Source organism: Anser anser, assembly GCF_964211835.1.
Source record: "Anser anser genome assembly, chromosome: 21".
NCBI lineage: Eukaryota > Metazoa > Chordata > Aves > Anseriformes > Anatidae > Anser > Anser anser.
Window position 1 is genome coordinate 4,445,644 of NC_139742.1, and position 24,673 is coordinate 4,470,316.

The window sequence follows — 24,673 nt, forward strand, 5'->3', positions numbered from 1 at the left end:
CCTGCGAGTGAAAGAAGTGTTACAGAGATATGACTGTGCTCTCTGCTCAGCATCCATTTTTCCAAACTTTCAGAGCTGCTTGGGTTTCTCATAGATGGCACGGTGGTTTTTTAGCATCAGGCACAGATTTGACTTCCAAGGAAGTCTCTTGAGGACTGCAACAGGTAATGAAGATCCAGACTTCAAACCTTTTCTTCAAAATCATGATTATTATGCAGGGCCTGTGCAGTGCATAGCCTGGTGATCACGTTGCACAGACTAGTGACCACATTTTCTTTTTCAAGGTGATTTATGAATTATACTTAATATCTCTCCTCAACGGCCATCGGAATAATTGCCATTATCCCAGCTCTAAACTTGGAGTGGAGGGAGATAACATGTCATGGCCAAGGTCACACACAGTAAGTGCTAGGTAGAGGATGAGGGCATGTAGTCCCTGTGCCCAGCTCGGATCGCTTCCATTTCTCTTTGAGATATGTTTTGTACCGTCCTTGCTGACACTTGTTGCATAGTTAGGAGAACTGTGGTTGAAAGTACAACTATTAAAAGCAAGCTAGTTTTGTTGCTATACATAACCTTCTTCTTTTCCCACATAGTTTCAGAAGGTTAGCTTAAAATTATCAAAAGGTGACACAATTTTAGATGCCTTGATGCTGTTCTCTGGGCCTAGTCAAATTAATATTCTTGAAGCATCTTCTTATGTGGGATGTGAAAAGCCAACAAGGGCTCTAGTGTCCTTTTTTTTCTGCCTGCTCTGAAGGGAGAGGGGAATAATTATCTCTTGTTTTTCAGGGCACTCAGTAATGTTACAAACTATATGGCTCCTTCAAGGCTTCATCTTCTTCTGGCAACTGTTACTGTTAATCCATGTCCATGTCCTCAGTCTCTCTCTGCTTTTTCATTTTCCAGCCTTTCATGGGGGACAACTACTGTGACTCCATCAACAACCGAGCCTTCTGCAACTATGATGGTGGGGACTGCTGTGCCTCAACAGTCAAGACCAAAAAGGTAAGGATGTCTCTTCCTGTTTTCCCTGGAATTCCTCAGGGAGTATTGCTTTGTGCCCAGGGAAATCCCCTATTTTTGCTAGAATAGGGAATCCAAGGTCTCAGAAGTACCTTCAGTCCAGGCACCAGCTCACTATTGACATTCAATTCTTGTTGGTTTGTTTTGAAGTTCTCTCTTGTTAATGCATGTGCATTTCCCATCAGAACCTGCCTTATACCTGTGAAAGACATGTCCTTAATTAAAGTAGTTAGAGGCATTCATTCACTCCTGTTGTAAATAAACCCTAGCTGCTCTATAGGCAAAGGCTGTCTCCATCCAAAACGCTGGAGTATGATGATCAGGAAAGCTGTTGGTCATCCATTTTGCATCTAGTGCTCAAGAGACCTTCACAGGGATACACTGAGAAGGGTATGTATATTTGCCCAACCTGCTATCCACCCTCAATGCTTAAAAAGGAGACTAAAAGTTAGGATTCGTTTAGAGAGGACCAGAGTGAAAAACAAAAATATCATTTTAAGTCTGTACTTTGCTCCATGTGCACCCATGTGCACCTGGCTCTCTGACCATCATGTCTCCAAAAGGATAGAGTAGGACAGAGAGAGGTGTGGAGAAGGGCAGCAGGGATGGTCAGAGATAGGAAATATCTTCTGCACAAAGAGATATCACATCAACCAGGACTTGAAAAACTTGCAAAAGAAACAGTGGGTGCCAGTAGTGACAGAGATTTATAAAATCAAAATTTAATGGAGGGAGGATGCTTAGGTAAATAAAACCCTCTGTTTCTTATCACTTAGTAATTAGGGAGTGAAATGGTAGTTACCTGGAGGCACGATTCAAACAAATGAAAGAAAGTGCTTGTTCACACGGTGTGTATTTAAGTGATAGGATGCATTGCCACAGAGATCAAAATAGAAGTCAAAACAAGAATAGGCATGTTCATGGAGGTTAAGTCCATCAGTGGCTATTAAATACAGTGATCTGGTTGCAGTTTCTGGCACAGCGATATCTAAAACATTGAATTCCTGAGCAAGGGAATGATCCCTCTACACATCCCCTTATTCTTAATGCTTTCTTTTAATACTTATTTCTGGCTAGTGTTAGAGACAGGATAGTGATGAAGCTTGTGGTTTGAAGCACTACAATATTTCATGTATTTCTAAACAGGATAGATTTTGAACTTATTTCCCAAAGAAAGGAAAGAAAATTGTAGCCTCTGGCATGTACAATTTTTACCTCATCTTCAAGATTTGAGTGTAGATCAGAATGAAGAAAATCCAGCTATTTTAAGTATCTGATGTACATTAATAAATTTGAAAGCTTGAGAATAGACAGAGGAAGCCTAGATTTAGCGATGAGATCATGCATTTTACCAGTCTGAGGAAGAAACTTCTCTCTACCGCAGCTGAGGGACTGAAGACCTCTTTGTAGGGAACAGTCCTTTCTAAGATGGCTTTTGGTGGGGGTTTCTTTTCCTTGGTTCAGCCAAAGATCTTGTGCCGGTGCAGTGTTGCGGGCTGTTTCTGGCCCATCTGGGAACACTGGGAAAGGGAAGTGGACATGTCTTGGGGCAGAGACAGGAGTGAAACACATAGGGTGTGGGGCTGAATTGAGGGGGAGAGGAGCAGGAGTAAGGTTTGGGAGCAAAATTTATTGCTGGACAGGGAGCTGAGACAGAGTGGGGTCTGCACAGACCAGGCAGTCGTGAGCGCTCACCAGCCAGGCGAGTCACGCTGGAAATATCTGCTGCTTCGCTGCCACCCAGAAACAAGGTGACCACCCAAGTGGGGAACGTGCTTTGTAGCCCCGTTGTTTGCTGGTTTCTGTGCTAAAACCACCCAACGCAAGGGCAGATTGTTCAGAGGCAGGCAGCTGGGCACACTTCTAGTGCATTTCTCCCATAGAGAGGGAGGTTTTGAGTTTTTTTGGGGGTAAATCTGCTTCCACTGACTACACTGGGAAACCCTTCCTGGAGCCTGTCACTTCCTTGGTGTGTGTTCAGCTTTCCAAAGCTTCGCCTCTCTCCCAAAACATCACTGATGACCCAGAGGTCAAACAAGACACTTGAAAGTGAGAAAACTGCCTTCTCCTTGCGCCTTGCAGGCCAAAAGCATGAAGTCTAAGCCTCAGTGTATTACATTTATTGGGTAAAGAGGGGGCTAACAGCGCTGGGACAGACTGGGGGGGACAGCGCTGGGGCAGACTGGGACACCTGCGGCGGCAGCAGCGTGGCCCTATGAGTTATTTTCCTGTTTGAGGCCTTTGACTGGAGAGCAGATTTTGGGCAAGGCTGTTCAAACACAGCTCTGCCTTTGAAGAACTTTATGAGTGGAGCGTTACAGGAGATATTCCAAGGGGAAAAACAATGAAAGGTGAGAGAAAAGGGAGCTGAATAAAAATACTCCGCATACCAAATCCTTCCAGCACAATTTGCCACCTACTTAAACAGGCACAGTTTTAAAATACACATTGGGTGTAAAAGCCAAAACCCTGGAGGAGACATAGGGAGGGGCGAGTCCAGCTCTGTTAATTCCAATACCAGATGAGGATGTATTTTCATACGGTTATAGAGAGAGCGAAACACATGAAAGAGCCTGCTTTGCTCCTTTTCTTTCAAGGTTACATACTATGTGGCAGATGTGTCAGTCTTTTAAAGCCCCTGCAAGTTTACCCATAAATGTCTAACATTTATGCAACACCTGTTTTTCTCCCAAAATGTCACAGGACATTTTACAAGCTTGAGATTTATCATCTTTTCACCGTCGCAGCCATTGCTGAGGTGACACATGGTTCACATTTAACAGAACATAGCAACTCCGCACGTTATTTTAGGAAAGGGCTGAAGATTAACATTGCATCATGTGAAGATTCAGAAGCTAACAGTCAAGTAAGAGCTGACTTCAGATCTTTAATGTCCGCAAACTGTCAAGAGTTAAGTTACACTGCGTTTCCCACCACCCTCCCCAAAACACTTTTGGCTCATGCAGTGCTGCAGTCCAGGTTGTCTGAAAGTACAAAGATTCAACCCATATTCGTGTTAATCCTGAGCCCTCTTACTTAATGTCAGATTCTGCTCCTGTTTTATTAGCCTGAAAATGCACAAGAGGCTTCACTGCCACATTTGCTTAGGCCACGTTTCCCCTTTGCATTCGAGCATTAGCAGCAAACGACCTTGTGCATTTCTGCACCGAGAGGGCAGCAGGGCAGTGTGACTTATCTGGCCAACCACTGGCTAATCAGCACTGTTGCTTAGATAGGAAATAATGAGTATTTGCCCTGCGCTATTCCCAATCAGTCCAGAGAGCTTAAAAGAAATCATTAAAGACCTCTTATGAACGCTGCAAACACCAGCGAATAAATTCAGTCATATTTCGTGCATAAATTCTAGGCAACTGCAGTCAGCATGCGGGAAAGAGAGGCATTCATCAGCTTAATTATTTGTTATGTGCTAATTGATCAGCGTCCCCATGCAGCGGGCAAGAAGCCAGGGCTGGCACAGCGGCGAGCAGCACCCAGGGCAGCAGGGACGTTGGTCCTGCAGTGCCTGACAGTGCAGCCCCAAGCACAGGGAGGTGACACCGTCTGCAGTCGGGGCAGAGGACAGGGCTGCACGGCTTGCCCTGTGCATGACCCGGGAGCAGCTCTGAGAGACAGGAAGGCCATTGCCGGCCAACCTCCAAGGGAGAGAAAGCTTCTGTTGTGTATCTGGAGGGGATAAAGTCTTCCGTGAAGGACAAAACAAAATCCCATCTCCTTTTCATCTTCCTCTCCTCCTGACCCAGCACAGGTTGCCAGCTCCCTTCTTGCCTGGCTGCTCTAGGAAGCTGCTTCTTGCTTTGTGCCCTGCCGCAGATAAAAGAAGATACTATTTTTTAAAACATTAAATACATGACAGTGCTAAAGTGGGGAAAATAAATAACCCGGGCACTGCTGGCTGCCTCTGGGCTGGCAGCTCCTGGGGTGTGCAGCGTGCCAAGGAGAGTAGATGGCTGTTTCTTTCCGATTAGTTTCAGGAAATCTCTCCAGTCACTGTTCTCCTTCACTTCTTTTCTCTTTTCCTTCCCTTCTACAGCTTTTCCCTGTGCAAGGCTGTCTAGAAAGGCCTCACAGAAATCCGAAATGTTTCTCTTCAGGCTCTGCTTACGTACTTTGTTCCAGACTCAAATTGCAGATTTGCTTAGTTGAAGATCCGGCAGTCTGGTCCCTGCAAATTTAAACACACGGAATTTGCCGCTTTAAATTTTCCCCAACATAAACTGTCTGAAAAAGCAAACTTTCTTCTGCCTTTCTTCTCTGCTTTCTCTTTTCATCACATGAGGGGTAAACCTGCAACCCCCGTGAGAAAAACATGTCTCATTCAGTTATCGCTCAGGTTTTCCCTCAACCACTTTGCCCATAGCACTTAGAGAAGAAAAAGAAAAATCATCCTGGCAAAAATTCCCATCTCAAATGCCGCCCCTTCAGCCTCTTGACATTTCTGTCCAACACCTTGGAGAGGAAAAACAGCAAGTGCCTTGGTGGAAAACAAATGAGGACTTGCGGTAGATAGAAAACCGCGTGGGATTCATCCAAAGCTTTGCTTATCTACGAGATATGCAACTTATCAAAACCTCTTCAGAGACTTTATGGCCGAGAATTCAAGGCCTAAAGAAAGGAGCTTTGAACTGAAAGGCTGCTGCTGGCTCCAGCAGGGATTTCCCAAGACTATCCCTGGCTCCCCAGAAAGGGGGGGGGGGGGGGGTCTGCCCCCTTCCCACCCCTAAGAAAACAGCAATAGTCATCTCTTGGTATTTTGGAGAAGTAAGGGCTTTCGCCCAGTTCTCTCTGCAACACAGACCTGTCCTGGGGAATCACAGGTCCTGCTCCCCTGGCAGAACGTGGCTTTGAGGCAGTTCGCACAATTAGCAGCCTAAGTGACCACCCTGGCTGAGGAAATTCAGCTTATCCAGAAGGATCGATGTCCGTGGCACAATGCTGCTCCGAACTGCTTGCATGTCCCCAGCTGGGTGTGTTTGTCAGCTCTATAATTAGCTGGAGAGATACAATGAATGGCGGGTGAGCTCGGAGGAAGGACGGATACAATGCAAAGTGTTGCTTCATGCCTCTGGAAGCGGCTCCGCGCTGCTGCGTGCTCCAAGCATGCTGCAGCACCCAGGCTTTTGGGTGAACTCACTTACCCAGGAGCTTTTTGATCGCAGCGTGAGTGGCTCACTGCTGGCCATGTGAGGAGCGCTTTCAGTCATGGTTGGATGTGATGGGAGCTTTTTTTGGGGCTCAGGGCTGGTTTCATAATTGTTCGGGGAGGCTTTCCAGGCGGCGATAAATTAAAAGCAGGGATGGTAGTAGCACATGGTGCCTATCCTGAGAGAACATTCTTGGCTTCAAGGGACGCGGGGCTTCCCACAACATACAGAGTTCCCAGGGGAAGCGCTCGTGGAGGGTGTTTGCTTTGCTATCCGACCTCACTTCATTAGCAAGTGTTACAAAAACCAGCGAACAAACCTTCCCCGCTCCACCGCCAGCTATTTGGCCGCTGGGTGGTCTGGCTGCTATTAAATCTTTGGTGATTATTTAGACTAATTACATTCATGTTTGCACAATCAGTAGCACAAGGGTAGGAAGCGCAGCTGATCGCTGCGCAACTGAGCTGCGCCCGCGCTCCGTGTGGTTTGGCACGTGGTGGGCTCCCTCGCGCGGCTCGGCCCCCGCGGGTGCTGGAGCTCGGCAGGGATGCGGGGAGCAGGCACCCAGCGCCCCGTGCCGGCAGGGCTTCCCAAGCTTCCCAGCTGGCTTCAGGCCATTGCGGTTGCTCCAGTTCTGGTGGAGCTGCTCCTGGTTTGCACCCGGTGGAGGGAGAGGAGCGTCTGTTGGATTTGGTTGAGCTATGTCTTGTTCTGTGGGGCTTCCATATGGGAAAGTCTGGTTTATAGAGCTACAAATAACAAAAAAAAAAAAATTAGGGCTTTTCCTGCAAGCTTCATCTTTGCCTTTCCCAGGCCCTCTCAAGCGGTGCCCCAGGTGTGAACCTGCATACCAGCCCCTGGAGTTAAATGGGGCTCTTTCTTGTTCCATTATCTCCAAACAGCCCTTGTGACCTAAATGCCAAAAACCCCTGGGAAGAACCTTACAAGATGCATTTTTGTCCCACAAGGGCCTTGTCAGGGAACAAAATACTCCCTGGCGTTTGAGCTGCGAGGGTCTCGGGAGGCGCGGGGCCGCGACACTCAGCACAGCCTGCCACGCTTATCTTGACACGCCGCATTCGCCGCAGAGGCTCTGTCTGCTGCGGGGTCTTCATATTTCCAGTTCGTCTTGTCTGGGAGATTTTGCAAACACTTCAGAGCTGAAATCTAACAACAGGCTGTTTCCCAACACTTCGCATCCCTCCTCCCGTGGTAGCCCCCTGCCTCCAGCCCAGGCCTGATTCTGCCCACCCCGGACGGGAGGTACAGCCAGGTCAAAGCGATACGAGCATGTGTGAGGGATGAGCTCCGAACCCCTTCAGAAGTGTTTCCCATCCCTCCCTGTACCTGTCTGCGATTTCTCCTGTCAGTGTTCCCACTGGTTTCCTACAGACTGGCCTTTCTCAGCAGGGATCTGTTTTAGGATATCACCAGCCTCTTTAGATAGGTGCTGCTTAGCAAGGATTTGTGGCCCTTGACTCCTTTCATGACCTGGATCCCAGTTCTGCACTGGTATGTTCCATTGTTGCCTTTGTTCCCACAGAGCATGGCATCAAGGGCAAATGCTGCCATTTCCAAAAGTAACTTGACTTCTGGCCATCGTCTTGTCACCTGGCATGGGGGAGGACACTTAGGGCTCCCATACTCTGGTGGAGGACAGAGGTATGGGTTCATACACTGCTCCACGTGGGTGACGAGTTGGGAGTCAGGTAGTGTTACACCCCAGAAATGTGAATTAGGCACAGGCATGGTGGCCCATCACCTGCAGCGATGTGGCCAGAGCTCCTGGAGCAATTCACTGGCAAAAAATAAGAGAACTGGGACGGTCTGGATCATCCCTGCCAGCCTCCTGCCCAGCCCATAAGCCCGCGGTGCTCCTTTAGGTTCGGAGCAGGATGTGCCGTACCAAGCACACTCCCAGGGTGACAGGCGTGATTTAGGCTCTGCCTGTTTTGTCTTGAAAATAGGCTTGTGGTCCTCTGTGCTTCAGGTGTGCCCCACATTCCCCTGAGTGCTGCTGATCCAAGCCACGGCTTTGTTTCTGAATCACCTCCAGGAGATGTGTGCGTGTGTAGGGGGAGTGTGTGGGCATGCAGAGCTCTGTTCTTCACTTGTGTCTTTCTCAGATTATTTTAGGTAGCCTGTGGAGACAATATCCTACAGTACTTCATCAAATAACCGAGCCAGGCCCTAAACTTGATTTTCAGCTTTTCCTCCATGCCCTCCTATGTGCTAGCCAGGTTTTCTACAAGGGGAGGTGTAGGGGAAATGCAGGACTTGGCAGGTGAAAGGAAGAGGAGATGATTCTTTAATACTGTTTTACAATGAATATATCTGGAAATTTCAGTGCAGGTCGTACATTCTGTTAATGAGTTGGGCTTTCACTGATCTATTTAAAAAGAAAAACAGCAGTTAGTCTTGGAGTATGTATATGTGGGCTCCACACCTAAATGGGCTACCATTCAGAAAAAGGCTCAGTATTTATTATTTCTAGCACATCCAGCAGCTTTGTTCATGGCTCTGTACTCCACAGGGCTATCACTGAATAAGCCCAAGACAAAAGACAGTTCTTGTTCAAAGGGGTTTGAAGGTTTCTCTGCACTGGGTACTTCTGACAATCCCAAAAGATGCTATGTGTGGGTTTGAGTCCCTAAATACCTCTGGAAATCAGGTCCTCGGGGAACTCAAATGTGTATTTGTTGTAGATGATATTTAAAGTGGAAACCCTGTGTCACTGCTAAGTGTTTGGCAAATTTTGTCTTGTCTAATGTGACTGTGGATGTGCTCATTGCCCACAGAAATCTTTGCCTTTTCACTTAATAGAAAACTGATCTCTGGAGCTTGCTGCCATAAGACAAAACAATTCATCTATCTGGACAATAGTACTGTAAAAATTAAATTTCGTACAAAATTCTGTAAAGGACATAAAGTGAATAAGGCTAATCTGATCAGGACTAAACCCTCTTACAGTCAGGCTACCCACTGCTGCAACTGCTGCTGCAGCTCTCTCCGCTTTTGGGGCCGTGGTATTGCCCCAGAGAGACAGTTTCTGTGCTTCTGTCCATGAGCAGTCAGAAAGACAGAGGGTTTTAGAGGGCACCACATGGGAAGACACTTCTCTAGTGGCTCCTTCTTCCCAAAAATTTGCTGCAAGGTAGTAGCAATCTATTCTCTTACATGTACCTTTTGTTTGGGTAGGGAGGAGAGGGAATGAAGAAGGTAGAGCGCTCCAAGGCAGCATCAGAGTTATGGCAGTTTGGGATTTTAAGGTCACATTTTCAGCACAGCCCACAGAGTAAGTCAGGGGAATGAGAGCCAGCAGTTGTGCAGGGTTTTTGCTCTTGGCTCTGATGTTCCTGCAAGTAAAATGTTAGCATTTCTGGGATCACCGTGCCAGCAAGAGATAGCATTGTCCTGCTCGTGCATGGAGAGCAGCAGAGACAAGGAGCAGTAAGATAATCATAGCTCATTTTAGCCACTTTACTGAAATGCCTGAGTCTGGTGTGTTGTTGTCCTGTGTTCAATGCAAAATACGTATCCACCTTCTCTGTGAGCCTGTCTTTCTCCTTTGAATGCAGGAGCTGCTAAATTGCCTTTGTTAGACTGTTAGAGACAAATGCAGTGAATCTAGGCCAGGGAGAGGAAAAAGCTTGATCAAGACAAATGAAAGAACCAGGATCCCAGGTCTTGCCTCCAACCAGTAGCTTCGTTGTACAACAGGAAGGATTTTTTAAGTCAAAAGCATTGCCAAATCCAGGCTGAACTGAATGATTCAGGATAAAAAATAAAAGTAAGGGAAAACTCCAGACATATTTACATGTTTTGTTTGAGCATTTTCTGAGTGAAGTAATTTTTTATTTCAAGACATAACTTTCGCTCTGAATAGCCTTTTTTATTTTTATGTCTTGGAGAGAAAGGTCAAACCTGAACTGTAGCAGATAATCTCAACCAAAATGTTTCCCTCTACACTGAACAACAACAAAAAAAGTCATTTTCTTTCATGTATCATTTTTTTCTCTCCAGTATTTTAATTCAGTCATTAAACAATCCCTCCCCAGCCTCCTCCCCAAACCCCATTGTTTACAGACTTCTCCATTTTCCTATCTAAGAATATTCATAACGCTGTGATATGGGACAGTCCTACTTTGGCTGGCGTCTGTTGGATCAAGTGACCCTTAAACTCCTATTGTTTTCTGTAATTTCTAAAACTTCTTTAGTATCCTGTTACTTGAATTCATTTGTTTTTAACCTTTTGGGCTCTCTCTTCTCTTTGCAACCTCCACATCCACAGGAAGGTAGATTCCAATTATTCACAGGTTGTTTCTTTAGCTCCTAAGTCACCAAGGCCACGGCTTGATGAAGAGTCATCACCCTGTTCTACCTGGAGGGTCAGGTCTTCTGGGAATGAAGGCAAAAGCAACGGGAGGAGCCTCCCTAAACCCTGATTTGGTGATGAGTGTTGGCTATTTAATGTCTCTGTCAGCATGTCCCTGCCTTAGGCTCCCCAGTTGTGAAATAAAGACCCACACCCCGCCATCCCGCTCGGGTGTGTGTCAGGAGAAAGGCATGCTGTGGATGGACATGCAGGGACATGCACCCGAGGTCTGGGGGGAAATGACAGCTCTGTGCTCATGCACAGCGCTTGGCCTGCATTCCTAGATGTGCCGCTGATGACACGCAGGGAGCAGGCATACCCGGGCTTCATGGCCTGGAGAAAAGTGTTTATGAAAGAGCAAACGTGTGGCAGCAGGGCCGAGGGGAGCAGGCTGAGCGCGTGTGCTGCGCTCGCCGGGAACATTTGAGCAGGTTGTGGCACCGACTTGGGAGGAGTGTACGAAGGGAATGAGGTCATTCGCTCAGTCTGCGCAGATGGGAGAATTTCTTGGGAATTCACTTCAGGGCAAGCAAGACATTGTTCCATTGCCACCCCCTTTTCTTTATGTAAATGCCGTGATGCAATATGCCAAAATCAACTTCCGCTAGCCAGGCACTGCAGGCTATTGTTTCAGCTCCTTCCCACGCTTCTGCAGAGAGATCATGGTCAGATTTTATCTGCACGTAACAGTCTCTCACTTGCATTCCTTTGCTGTTCCTCAGTGCCCGTTAGCTGCATCTGTTGACCTTAAACACAACAGGTATTTAGGGAAGTCTGTTTGCTGGATTGCTGTTTCACTGACCTGCTAGGTCAGTTGGTTCAGTTCATGCCCCAAGGAACTGAAACGAAGAACATTCATAATTATATTTGTCCATAACAACAAACAAATGGACTTCGTCTTGGCAACAGGACCCAAGCCATAGCGCCATACTGCCCAGTGATACCTCACAGAGGGGAGATGATGGCCCAGGAGTAGGGTTCACCTACCCCCCAGGCTGGAGGTGGGAATTGCGGAGGGGAGGCTGGAGTTGGGACCTGTTGGACCTAGAGTTCGGTGATAATTTGAATTGGTCATGCATGATGAGGCTTTCGTGACTTTGCTGTCATTTAACGTTTGTAGGCTTTGAGGGAAGGATAGCTCTTTAGAAAAGGCTGGCAGCATAATGCGATCCAAGCACTGTGGTAACCACCCCAAAAGCCCCAGGGCTGCCTGAGAAGTACACGTCTCCTCAGACAGCTCTGTTCACGTGCCTGATGTGAGCTGTTAGGGGAGGATCTGCTGACCAGTGACTGCATGAGCCAAGCAGGCTCTTCTCTATGCTTTTTGCACCCTCTCTCACGGACAGGTAGCTCATCTGAGGCCTCAGCACTAAAATAAATCACTATGCAAAATAAGTGTAGCTGAAGGCTCCAGCTGATCTCTGAAGATCTCTCCAGAGGTATCGTTTGTTTTCCAGGGTGCTGTGTGTTCCCTCTTTCATGTGTCCTTGGCTTCCTTCCCCAGGTTACTCCCTTCCCTATGTCCTGTGACCTACAAGGAGAGTGTGCTTGCCGGGACCCCAACGCCCAGGAGCACAACCAGAAAGACCTCCGTGGCTTCAGTCTTGGGTAATGCCAAGCGACGTGGAATGGAGGACCACACTGCTCAAGGCAGGCTAGGAGAGACACCACATCCCTTTTGGTATCGTTTTTAACATTTAGCTGCTCAACTGGATGGCATTTCTGCACCAGGGACCCTTAGAATTCAACCAGTCTGCCTTTAATTTTTGTCCAAGGAGAACTCAAAGTAGGGGTTTATGTATTAACGATATCTTAAATAGTGATGACAAGAAACAAACAACCAAGAGTCAAGTTGAGAAGACTTTCATGTATCAAAACAGCATGTTATGCCCACCTAATTTGAACAGTTCATACCTAGATTTAAGGCGAGAAACAAGCTATTTATGTACACATATTTATAGAAATAAGTAGAGAAAGAGAGAGAAAGGGTGAGAGATTATGATCAACGCAAAAACAATTTCCCCTCTCCAGCACTCACAACTCAGACCGTTCATGGAAGAGGCTGTGCTCTTGGAGGACTCCAGGCTGAGCCTTTTCTGATGCTGAATGCCAAGGTATCTCATGCTCGGGGCACTGAGGTTGGGGTGGGGTCTCCACAGGGCTGTGCCTTTGGCAAGTGACTTGCCAGACGCCCAGCCAGCTCGAGATGTGGGTTGCATCTGCTCCTCACAGGAACGCTACTTCCAGCCAGGGAGCTCAGCAGACTGCAGTGGCCTTCCTGTACAGCTCCTCCTTCTCCCCCTGCCCTCAAAAAGCAAACAAAAAGCCCCTTTGTAGCCTGTCTGGAAGCCATAGGGCTGCTGGGACGTTTCTGTGTGGAGGTGGGCAGGTGGTCCCACAGCGGAGCCAGGGAGTGGGGAGTCTAAGGACTGGCGTTGAGGAATGTGGATGATTGCTTCTGAGGAGCAGAGAGGGTAACTCACCCCTGCACTTGTCATTTGAGCATGTCTGCTGCTGCTACTCCTGCTGCTATGTCCCATACAACTAGTTTCCTTACTGTGTCAGGACAGGGTGAAAACAACCCCATGCAACCAAACAGTCTGCCTTAAAGCTTACCTACAACCTGCCTTTCAAACCCTCTGGTCTCTTCCTCAGCATTGGGGCAAGAAAACAGGACACCAGCCAGCCAAAGGAATCTGCTTTTTGGTCTCCACCCACTCAAGGGGTTCTCTAAACCTCCTCCACCCCACTCTTAGGGTTCTGTCTGTCAAACAACTGCTACATGCTCCTGGTTTCCTAGGAGGGGGGAAGAGGAGGCACGTGCTATGGGGAGACAGTATTACAATTTTGGCCATAATTGTCAGTATTAAGCTTCCAGGCCTGTGGGTCAGATACCTTTGATAGACCAGGAGCTTAGCTGCTTGTAATCTTCCAGCAGGAAGGGCATTAGCTGCAGCAGCCCTCATACTTCCCTCTCTCATAGCTCTGTCCTCCTGTTTCAGCCCCAAGGGGCCCACGTTGTGCCAGACTCCTGGGGATGCGTTTCATCGTAGGGTTCACCACGTTGAGTCACTGAGATGCCCAGAGCATCTAGTGCTGTTGCTGCTGCTACAACCCTCCCCACATAAATCCCAGAGATGTCTCCAGCGTGGCCTGAGCTTGTCTCCTGCTGCTTCGGGTTCCTGCTAGGAGGAGCACGTTTCCGAAAGGGCGTCCTCCCAAGTGTTAGTTCTGTCTGTTCCTTGGGACTCTCCTGACGTGTACAATCTACTGGTTAAAGACAGGATGGAAAGATTTTTTCCTGCTCTTGCTTGTTTGAATATTTAGGCACTACGGCAAGACAGAAATGTAAGGGGAATCAGTTAACTCATGGAGATGGATGTAAAAATAGGTAGGAAAACTGGAAACGGAAAAATGACTGAGTTGTAGGTGCAAAGAGCCAGGCTATTCTCACCCACCCTTGGGGTTGTCTCTATCGGAATAAACCTGAGATGAATTTCAAAAACTGAAATTTGGAGGCCTGGAGAGGCGATTGGCAAAAGAAGTTGAGGAGCTCTCCACTGGGAAGCTCCTGGTGATGCCTGGAGGTGGCCTGGCGATGGGTGCTGTGTGGATGACTGTGCCCACCAGGCAGGGCTGTAGGGGAAGGGATGTGCAGTGGCATCAGGGCTCCTTCCACGGAGTTAGGTCAAACGTCTGCCAGAGTGGAGAGCATTAGCAAAAACTGGTCCTGGGCAAACTTCCCCTCATGCCCCTTGCCCCCCGATTAATAATGGAAGTTTGTTGGTGAGAAGGTTGCTTCCTTCTCGTCTGTTCATCTTCCTCTTTTCTGTAGGCAGTTGGCTTCAGGTGCCATCCAGCCCATCAGAAGAGCTCAAAACCTCAAAAGCCTTTCAGGCTGCCAACCCATCGGGTCCTCGGTGCCTGGGGCACTTGGCAGGATCTGCCCCTCCATGCCGCCTGCATTTCACCCTCGCAGGGAGCCCTGGTTCAGGTGCTGCATGCATCCTGATGGCAGCTCAGTTAGCAAAGTCCCTTTTTCCGTTATGCAGCTCAGCATGGAGGAGATTTTCCATCTGCTTTTCCCACCTAGCACATTGCCCAGGAGACAGGTCGGTGTTAGCATTAGTGCTTCTTGCTGCTGTGGGCTCCTGCGAGCTCAGGACCCTCTTGAGCAACTCTGCGCAGCCAGGGCCAGCCTCTGCTCGCAGAGCTGGAGTCCTCCTCAGCTCAGGGGAGACGGTGGCCTCTCCCAGCATGGTCTCACACATCAGCTTCACTCCTGTAGTCTGGGAGCGACTGCTTGTGGCCAAGTCCCTTCCCCGCAGGGAGGCCTTCAACATGCTGCTATTTGATTTTTTTTTCCAATTGCCATGTCAGCACTGGCCATCTCCTCCATGAACAGAAGTTCTGCTCTGAGTCTTATTAAATCCAGCGCCTTTTTTCACCAGGAACAGACTGCACTGAGGCAAAGCTTTGGCCTCTGTGTTTAGGGGCTGCACCATGTTCCCGGGGGAGTGAGGAAGGAGGACCATGAGGCACGGGTGCCTGCCCACCTCCTGTGCCTCTTCCCTGGGGCAAGGCCAGGTGGGTCCTTGCAGCATCTACCCCCTGTAAGGTCCTTGATTGCCTGGTGGAGTCCCTAGGGAAGACCCTCTATGACTGATGGACATCAAGTGGGAGGTGAGAGGGATGCTGCACAACCTCCCCCCAGGTGGTGGCATAGGGCGAAATCAAACAAGAAGCTTGAGGCAACACGAGAGGGTGCTCGTGCTGATGCAATTTAGCTGCTTATGAAGTCCAGGTCACATCAGTGCCAAGAGCATCTCTGCCACAGACTGTGAGCCAAGGCTGCACCCACGGGGCCACCAGCCAGCCTCCTTGGCCACTGGTGGGCTCTGTAGCCAGCAGGAGGGCAAGCTGGAGCAGAAAGCGGTGAACGGTGCGGGATGGGGTGGGAAACTCCTATCAGCTGCTACCCCGCTCCCTCCCCACCCTCTCGCAGATGGGCTGAGCTGGTGTCCTCCTGCTTTTCTTGCATCTTCCGCTGTCCCCCCCAGGCTGAGAAAGGAGGATGGCACCAGAGGACTCTTGGAGTCGGGTTCCAGCTACCTCCCTTCCGGTTTCACTTGGTTGTAACTGTCGGTTTGTTCTAGGTTTTACCTGTGTTTAAGAAAAAAAAAAAAAAAAAGGACAAAAAAAAAGAGAGAGAGAAAAAGAAAACCCATTAGCCAACAAAAGTTTCTTGCTGCAACTGATTCAAGTGGGAAAAAAATACCAATTGTGAGGCTTTACAGAGAGGAAGAAAATGGAAAAAACAAAAAAAAAAAAGAAAAGAAAACCCGCATAATCCGAATCCAAGAAGAGCAAAGCCTATTTTTGTGTGTTTGAAAGGAAAACACTGATTCTGCCAGCTGAGTAGAGCTAGATACTTAAGTGTAGATTTCCCTAGAAGTACCGTGAGGTTTTATAACATTGTCTGGTTTTGTTTTCCTTGTACTTTGTGATAAGTCCAGGAACTAAGGCTAAGGTATTTTTCCCCTGGTATATTGTTGTTTGGGGGGGGGGGGGGGGAGGTTTGTTTTTTTTTTTCAGATTATTTTTTTAAGTGTATTTGTGCTTATTTTTACATTATCCAACTGTATGTACGCATTTAACCAGTATTTCACTGTGCTCTAATTACTGCACTCAGAAGCACTGCACAGTCTGAATCCCGAAGAGCTGCGGGAGGGAGCGGGAGGGGAAGGAGCACGCTGCTATGTCAGCAGACAGAGGATGGATTCCCAGTCATGGAAATGGGGTGCCAACGTCCCCTTCCCCAGCTCCAGCCCATCTCTTCCATTCAAGGCCAAGCTAGAAGACAGGAGGGCATGGCGGTCAACTAAGGCTGGGATGCCCGAGGGGGTTTCAGAGCTGGAAGCTTGTTGTTTTAACGTTTTTGGATGGTGTGGAGCTTGCCGGCCTTTCAGCCTCGTCCTGCCCTCCCCTGCCTGATCCCTGGATGCCCCAGTGAGAGCTGGTGGGCATGGTCGTGTCACTGGGAGGGGACCCTGTGCCCAGCTTAGACAACGCTCTTGATACCTTCATGGTTGTGGGCCCCGTTTTGGTCATTGAGCTGATGTCCTTCTTGTTTCTTCCGTACCACCTCATCGTCCGGGACAGGCCATTCCCCACCGGGAACAGGCCCCTTTCCACTGGAGACCCTTGACCACTGAGTTCAGTGGGAGCATGACCAAGGCAGGAGCAGGTCCAGGTGGCCCAAGATGTACTTCCTTGGAGCTACGGTTGATTTGGGCAGTCGAGGTTTGGTGTTGGGCTGCTCCTGCCACCCGGGCAACCAGTGTTGAAAACCCCTGGTGGCTTTAGCAGGAGCAAAATGGGGCTTAAGGTTCTCTTTCAGTCTTAGTTTGGCAAACTGTTTTTTTTCCCCTTTTCACCTGATCTACACATCCAAGATTCATTGAGAAGAATAATCGCTTCCTCTGAGGCCAGTAACAAGAGCTTGTGTTGGCTTCACGTGACAGATGAGGAGTCTTGGTGCTACTTGTTGGTGTTGTTAGTCCTGTTAGGTCGAGATGCAGAGCTAACGAGTCAGGAGTTGTCTTTGGTTCCCATTCTGGTTTGGTCTTTTGGTTTTTCATTCGTTTGGTGAGGCCACAATTCAGCCACCAGTTTCCATCTTCTGAGTGCAAAGAACCAGGGCTTTAACGAAACATTTCACCAGCAATTAAAGAGGGAATTGGAACCATTGCGGAGTTTGCATTGTACGGCCTCTGTAATTACGTACCTGTCTGCAGATGATAGGCTGAATTTTGCTTCCATCAAGTCAACAGGGGGGGTTTGTTGTTGTTGTTGTTGTTGTTGTTGTTGACTTCACTGGGAGCAGGATTGAGCCGTACTATATATATAAATATATATATAAATATATATATGATATATATATAATATTATATGTGTAATATTATATATATATATCAATGTAATATTTACAAATAAAACTGTGATCTCGTCTAGAGAAAAATGTATTCATATTACCAACTGCTCTTCCATATTTATGTATCATATTGTATCTTTTTATTATTGTTATAATTATTATGATTATTATGGTTATTATTATTATTATTATGGAATCTTTCTTGGCACCTTTTGGAAGCCACGTCAACCAATACTCCAATGAAGTGCTGAGGATCTATTTTCACAAGAATTCTACTGGTCTACTGTATAAAAGAGAAAAGAAAAAAAAAAAAAAGAAACAAGCAAAATACAGTTCAACCCTTAATTCTGTACCTCACGCCTGTACGTTTGCTGCTCCGATTTTGGGTTTTATTTTGCGTTCGTTTTTTTTTTTTTTTAACGGATCTAATTTAAGTCTCCAAGCAATATATAAAGATGTAAATAGTAAAGCTTATTTATTAAGATTGTCATCTTTTTTAATTTATATTTACACAATTGTTCATCTAATTTATTTTTTTTCAATACAGTTTTTAACAGTTGTCCTTTTTTGGTTCATGAGGTTTTTTAAATCATTTTCACAGAATTTCTTTATACAGGTCTTTTTCTTTCTTTTAATAAACAACAACTTCCTCTGGTCTTTCAAAAACAGGTCATGTTTCACTCAAAAAAAAGTTATGTCAGATTCATCAGAAATATTTTGCCATTGTTGATTCCTATACCCTAAAGTTCTATATTATATAAATATATAATACCTTGTATGCTTAAATATTTAACTGTGTGATTTTGTATATATCTTCATACACATGCTCACACACATATGAGGGTTAATGTCCCCAAATGTTGGGAGAACAGAGAATCAGAAACACAAACAATATAAGCTTGTATTAAAGAGTTCTGAACTGGACCGCTTGCTTTTGCCACGTCTCGTTTGCTTTCGGTCGAGCCGGCCCCGAGCATCACCGGGTAGCGGGGGGTGAGCGCGGCCCCGCATCTGGCTGCACGAGGCGCCCTGTCCATGTGCTCCTTTTGAGCCCCACGCCTCGTTTCAGGGCAGAGTCTTTGAAATTTGTGGTGTTTTGACAGGGCTGCAGGAGGTGCAGCAGCCAGAGGAGGTGGCAGCAGTGGGTGGAGGGAGCCAGCATGGGCTGTTGTATTGGCCCAAGGGTTTGTTTCACCACTGGAGGGTCTGATTTTGCCATCAAAATCTGAGGCAGTGGGATCTGTCCTGAGGAATTCTACTTCTTCTCAACTGGGGAGCCTTTAGGAAAACATTCAAGCCCATGAGCATACCTAAGCTGTGCTCTCATCACTTGGAAAAGAGCGCTTACGTGTAAATACATGCTGAGCCATATTTTGTGTAAGGGGCCGTTGGCCGGTTTGACACCTGGGGCTCTGCCAGGCTGCAGCTTGGTGCTGCCATCACCCATCAGCTGCAGAGCTCCACGTCACTGTCCCCTGAAGGACAGGGTCCTCCAGCGCTGTGCCACGCCATCACCCCTCCAAAGGACTGTAAGACCCCCTGGTGCTGGCCAAGGTATTTTAGCTCCTGCTTCATGTGGGGCAGCCTGGTGCCCAGTTTAATCTCTGGAGTGAGAGAAGCTTGAAGATGTGAAGATTGGATGCTTCTCATTTTAAAGAGACAAAAAAAAAAACAAACTTGCCCCTGGTCTCTGCTCACCATCTCCAGCAGCTACAGAACAGTCATCCAGAAGATGAGTCCCAACAGGAATTTGCCTTGACTCTGGGGTATGACCTAAGCAGGGAGGAAGGCTGAGCAGTAACTACACGCAGCCAAGGGGCTGAACGTGCCCCGTACAGGGAGCCTTTGGGCACACAAGAGAACTTAGGGTTAAAGACAAGGCAGCCTCCAGTCGTCAAGAGAGAGCTGGGGTTGCAAACCAACCCCCTGCCACCCCCCCCCCACCCCCCCCCCCACCCCCCAAGACCAGGCCTGAACAGAGCACTAATGCCACGCTGGTGGTGATAAAAACCTCGTGCCCAGTGTGGGCACACCAGGCTATGGGGCACCAGGGTCACAGTTTCTCATTGCCATGAGCCTGAGCTTGCTGCCACCCCCTGCGCCATGGCTGGGGCCGTGCTGCAGCCCCAGCCTGTAGCTGCAGCAGCAGGCTGTGTGGGGAAGGGCTCATGCTGCTGTAGCTGAGAAACGTGTATTGATTCAGCATTTATAATGTGAATTGATTCAGCATCAACAGCTCCAAACTTTGGGGATGCACGCACAGTCGGGATAGGTGCCATTTAGCCCTGACAGCTATTGACCCCCTGATCCTAAAGAGAGCCATCCTTAACCCAGTTAACTCTCAGACTCATTAATGATTTAACTCCTCAGGGACGCCCTGATAAGACAGGGAGGCGGAGAGCACGGGCAGACGACAAGGAGCCGGGTGCATGTGGGCAGGAGCCTTAAATGCCAGCTGCAGTTGCTGTTACACGTCCTTTTGCATCTGCTTTTGTTGTCATTGGGCTGCAATGGTCGATTGTGCTGTTTGACATCTTGGTGTTCTGCTACTGGCAAACGCCACCTTGGCCACCACCTTTAAAAAAGTGTGGCAGTAATACTGCCACGCATAAAGAGCCTGTGGATGGAACGATAAATGGATTCCACACCACGCAGTCTATAGGACATTTGGGGAAAATAGACTGAAGGACAGGAATAATTTTCTTTCTTTTTTTTTTTTAACACTGGCATAAAGAGTCAGTAAAAAAATGTTTTGCATTTTTAACTGTCAAAATCCACTCTATGTATTGAGCAGGGTGAGAAGCAGAGAGAACAAGAGCACCTTGTGCTTTCTATACCATCCCTGTCAGCGGTCAATGCATTATTGATAGGCTATAAGCACATCAGACAGCCCTGTCAATAGAACATACCGTAGATAAAAAGACCTATAAACAGTGTATTAAATGGTTTGTGTCTATAGCAATATATAAATCAATTGCCTGTGTGTTGAACTATCTATTAAGCACTAATGAGGACCTCAAGACAGGAGCAACCTACGGGCAGAGCGAGCAGCCGTTGGCTCCTGCTGGGCCCGGCTGCAGCTGCTGAGCGATGCCCAGCTCTGCTCCTTGCATGTGCACAACCACACGAGCACAATCAATCGCAAGGCACCATCAAAACAACAGTTTCTGTGTCCAGTTTATGTGTCTACCTGGAAATCAATCACTAAATAGTGAAGGAGGGGCGAAAAAAAATCAATACCTCCATCGAGCAAGGGCTGAAGCCACTGTCCTGCAAGCAGGCCACCAGCAGATGTTAAAGCTGCTTGAGACCAAGCAAGGAAGGCGGTTTCGTTACTTTAGCCCCTGCAGCAATAATGCCAGCCAACCTGCTGTGTGGTGACCAGCCCAGGGAGGCTCAAAACACCCCCAAACCCCCCAGGCCGTGCTGCCCAGCCGCTCCGACACTGCCCTCCGAGGGCCCCACGCGCTGGAGTGGCTGCTAGGCACTTGTGACACCAGATGCGGTTCCTGTTGGCTGCATTAAATCAAAAGGAGCTGACTGCATTAATTATATATGAAAGCCAGGGAAATTGCTCTGGATTCATACGTCAAAGTCCTCTCCCAGCTGAAAGCCACAGCTTCTCAAACAAGTATGGCATTGGTAATTGTGGTAATGGGAAAATGCAGCTGTTAGCAACTTTGAGCAATTTCGACAAAAGGATGTAGAAGTTTACAAAAAACCCTCTAAACAGAGACCGGCATGTAAAGAAAACTGCTCACAAGAGCAAGAGAAACATCTTTCCATGTAACGAGGGCACCTGAAGACCAACTGGACGTCCAGACATGCACCCATCTGCTCGCTTGCTCACGCATGTGCACACGAACACACACGGAGCAGCTGCTGCATGCTCCAGAACCACCTTTTCCTGGGCTGTTCATCACAAAGCCTCAGGCTTCTGGTTCCTAAAACCCAAACCAGGGAGGTAAAGTGAGCCAGGCTGAGTCCTGGGTCATTCAAGTCACCAACTGGTCTAAGTTCACTGACAAAACGCAGCCAAAGGCTAGGGGCTTGTGGGTTCTGAGTACGTGAGAGGCAGTAGTACTGTGTCAAAGTAGTCTTAAAGGTCTTGAGGCTCTTTCAGGTGACTAACAGTACTGGATAGGATTATCAGTGCTCAAAAAGAGCATTCACAATATCAGTATTTTTTTTAGATTAAAAATTTATTCACAACTTTTTGATCATTTTACTTAAGCTGACTGAAGGACTGGTTCCAACATCAGCGTGTTTGCCTCTGGCCACCCAACCCCACACCTAAGACATTACCTGCAGCTTACCTGTGTGTGAATTGCTCCTCTCAGATATTTTTAAGAGGCATAAGAGCCGCACTTCTAAGCTGGTGGCTGCTCCCCTTTATCACAGGGATGAACTAAGGCCAAGTGTGATTGAAAATAGAACAAAAACCGAAACAGAAACCTTCCCCTTTGCATCATTCAGCACACAGACTGGTTCACATCTGTGATGCTGAGCCTTTGGAGAGCGAATCCTGCCTCTGGCCCAGCAAGTACAAAGTGCAGTTTGCATCTCCCCCTGACAAGATGTGAGCCTGCAGGCCACTGAGGCACCCGTCACATCACCGGGTACGGCCATTTGCAAGCATGAGCGGCACCACAAGGCTTTGTCCGTCCCTGGCACCCCCTGGAAGGGACCTGGGCAGCCCGCGCTGCGCAGCCTCCGGCGTGCCCTTGGCCTCTTCCCCAGCCTCGGGAGTGTCTGCCTCAGCCAATGAAGCAATTAAAAAAGAAGAGGAAAAACAGAAACCAAACAAATAAATAAAGGAGCAAATGCAGCACTTGACTCCGGAGGCCTTTTGCCGTGGGAAGAAGCTGTCCCAAAGCGGTGTGTCATCAGCGGCACAGCAACCCAAACAATCAGCCCCTCTGTGCACCGTGCCAGCTGCAGCCCGGCTGGGGATGGCGGCTGGGGAACGACAATGGCCATGGGGAACAATGGGGATTGTTCCCGGCCGCGCTGTGCTGCAGGAGGAGGCAGCCCCAGGGGGGCCGCTGTTGGCACCAGCAACGAGTGGCCAAACCAGTGGCGGGTCTGGGGTGCCCGTAAGGCGCTGCCCACTGGGATGGCTGTGGGCTGGTGCAGAGCGATGTTAGAAGAGTGTGGCGAGAACCATGGTGCTGCTTTCTCTGCTTCTGCAGGGGAACCCTCCCCTCCCTCCCCGCCCCCCCCCTCCCTCCCCGCCCCCCCCCCTCCCCCCATGCTGCTCCAATGGCGTTTATGGGGTGCTCGAGGGCAAAGGGGCTCAGGGGCAATGTGGCCAGGGCAGCGCAGCCCTGCTGCCGATGCAGCTACCTGCAGGCACCCACTGCAGATATACACGGAGGCGGTTTGGAGGTTTTCATGACCTGCCCTCATCCTAAAGCTGGTGACTGAAGCCAGGAGACATTGCCCTGCTTCATGCCAACAGGTTAAAAAATTCAGGCTTGCAAAAAAAAAAAAAAATGGGTAGTTTAGCTCTTCAACCTGGACAATTGGGTCTTTTCGACCCTCTCCCTGCTCATTTTTAATGTTGCCTCCACACCTCGGTGCTCTCCCAGCCGGGGCAGCCGCCAACAGCCCAGACAGCAGCACGGCGAAGTGTAGCAAAGTCAGGGCACGGAGGCCCAAGAGGAAGCAGCTCCCGGGGCAGGGGGTGCTCAGAGCGAGGCGCTTTGGAGCAAGGCTCCCTTTGCTCTAAGGCACAAGGCAGCCGGGGAATGGCTGTGTGTGTGTGTGCACACGCTCGTGCGGGCACGCACGCTGCGGCCCACGGGCCCATCTGCCAGCATTGCTAGGCTGTGACTACAACTGTTTATCTTGAAAGCCTGAGGGTTACATTCCCCAAAGCTTCCAGGGAGAAAATACAGAACCTTCCTTTCAGCTGCGAGCCGGAGGATGTCTAACCTCGACGAATTCCTCGGTTTGGTTTGGCTTGGGTACGCTGCACCGGGTAGCATCATTGGCCAGCGGCTCTTCTGCTGGCTTTGATGCGTGTGCTAGGTGCGTGCTCGACAGGTTAATAGCTGCCACACGGCACAGCCTGCCTGCCTGGCAGCCCAGGCTCGGCCACCTGCCGTCTGTACATCCACACAGCCGTGCACAGCAGCCAGCCTCAGCGGGGGGGGCAAAGGGAAGCGCTTCCCAGCCTTCCAAGGTAAGCAGCAGGAAAGAAGCCCCCGCTCTCTGCAGCGCACGCAGCCGCAGCGCGAAGCCAGCCCTTCCTTGTGCTGCTCGTGTTTGGCTCCTAGCAGAAACTGCCGGACTTGAATGGCTCCTTCCCATTGCTGTCTGTGAGACCTGCTGCAGCAAAAGGGCCACGGGTGTTGGGCTTGGTCCTTCTCCTCCCTGGCCCAGCTCTGCTGTGCTGTTTGCTGGGGTGTGCAGCTCAGGAGCAGAAATGTCACTGTGGGGAGCTGATTGTGCCAGGGTGGAGGAAAACCTGCTGAAGGGCATCCAGCCACCCTGGTTTAGGCTGTTGTTCCCCATTCACAATTTCCACAGCTCCCAGCTCATGATGGTCGGGCACCCCTTGAGCCACATCAGCCCTGTCACATTTAGGATACCCCTTCTCCTGTCACTGGCCTTACAGAAAAATCACCAATTTGTCCATCAGGTAGGGAAACACTGGCTCTCACCCCCAGGGAACCCACAGCCCTCCCCACAGCATTGATGCTGCGTGGAGCTTGCAGCATCACCGAGCAAACTTTTTTTGCCGTGTTTTGTTTGACACAACAGCAAAGCTGAACAAATATTGCCACAACACCTCCGTGGTGCACCGTTTGTGAGCTGGCACTGGAAAAGGCCAATGCTGAGCACCTCAGCTCACAGAGGTATTTCAGGGCAGGATGGTGCTGAGCTGGACAAGAGAAGGCAAAGCGTGCCTTGGTCTGCAGCAAGCTGAGGCCACCCGCTCCATCCCCACGAACATACATACACATTCCCGAAGGCTGTGGGTACCAGCTGCCTGTGAAGGTTAAAGGGGGGGGGAGAGGGTTCAATTCCTCTCCCGCTGGGAGAGGGGTTAACACCTGCAGTGCCTCCATGGTCCTCCTGCTGGGGTGTGAGACCCTCAGTGACACAGTGCTCACAGCCCAGAGCCCCCCAAGTGGCACTGGCCTCTCCCTCTCCATCAGGAAAAGGGAT

General features: G+C 48.9%; 1 protein-coding gene across 19 annotated transcripts in view; it reads left to right on the top strand.

The window, feature by feature from the left end:
- Nucleotides 1-18,421, top strand: part of PAPPA (pappalysin 1) — a 361,421-nt gene extending 343,000 nt beyond the window's left edge. For all 19 annotated transcript variants that reach the window (XM_083807365.1, XM_083807367.1, XM_083807366.1 and 16 more), the window contains 2 exons: nt 910-1,008; nt 12,068-18,421. In XM_083807365.1, coding sequence (XP_083663491.1) covers nt 910-1,008; nt 12,068-12,175 — 207 coding nt within the window. In that variant the 3' untranslated portion in view covers nt 12,176-18,421. The remainder of the gene's footprint in view (nt 1-909; nt 1,009-12,067) is intronic.
- The last annotated feature ends 6,252 nt before the right edge of the window (nt 18,422-24,673 follow it).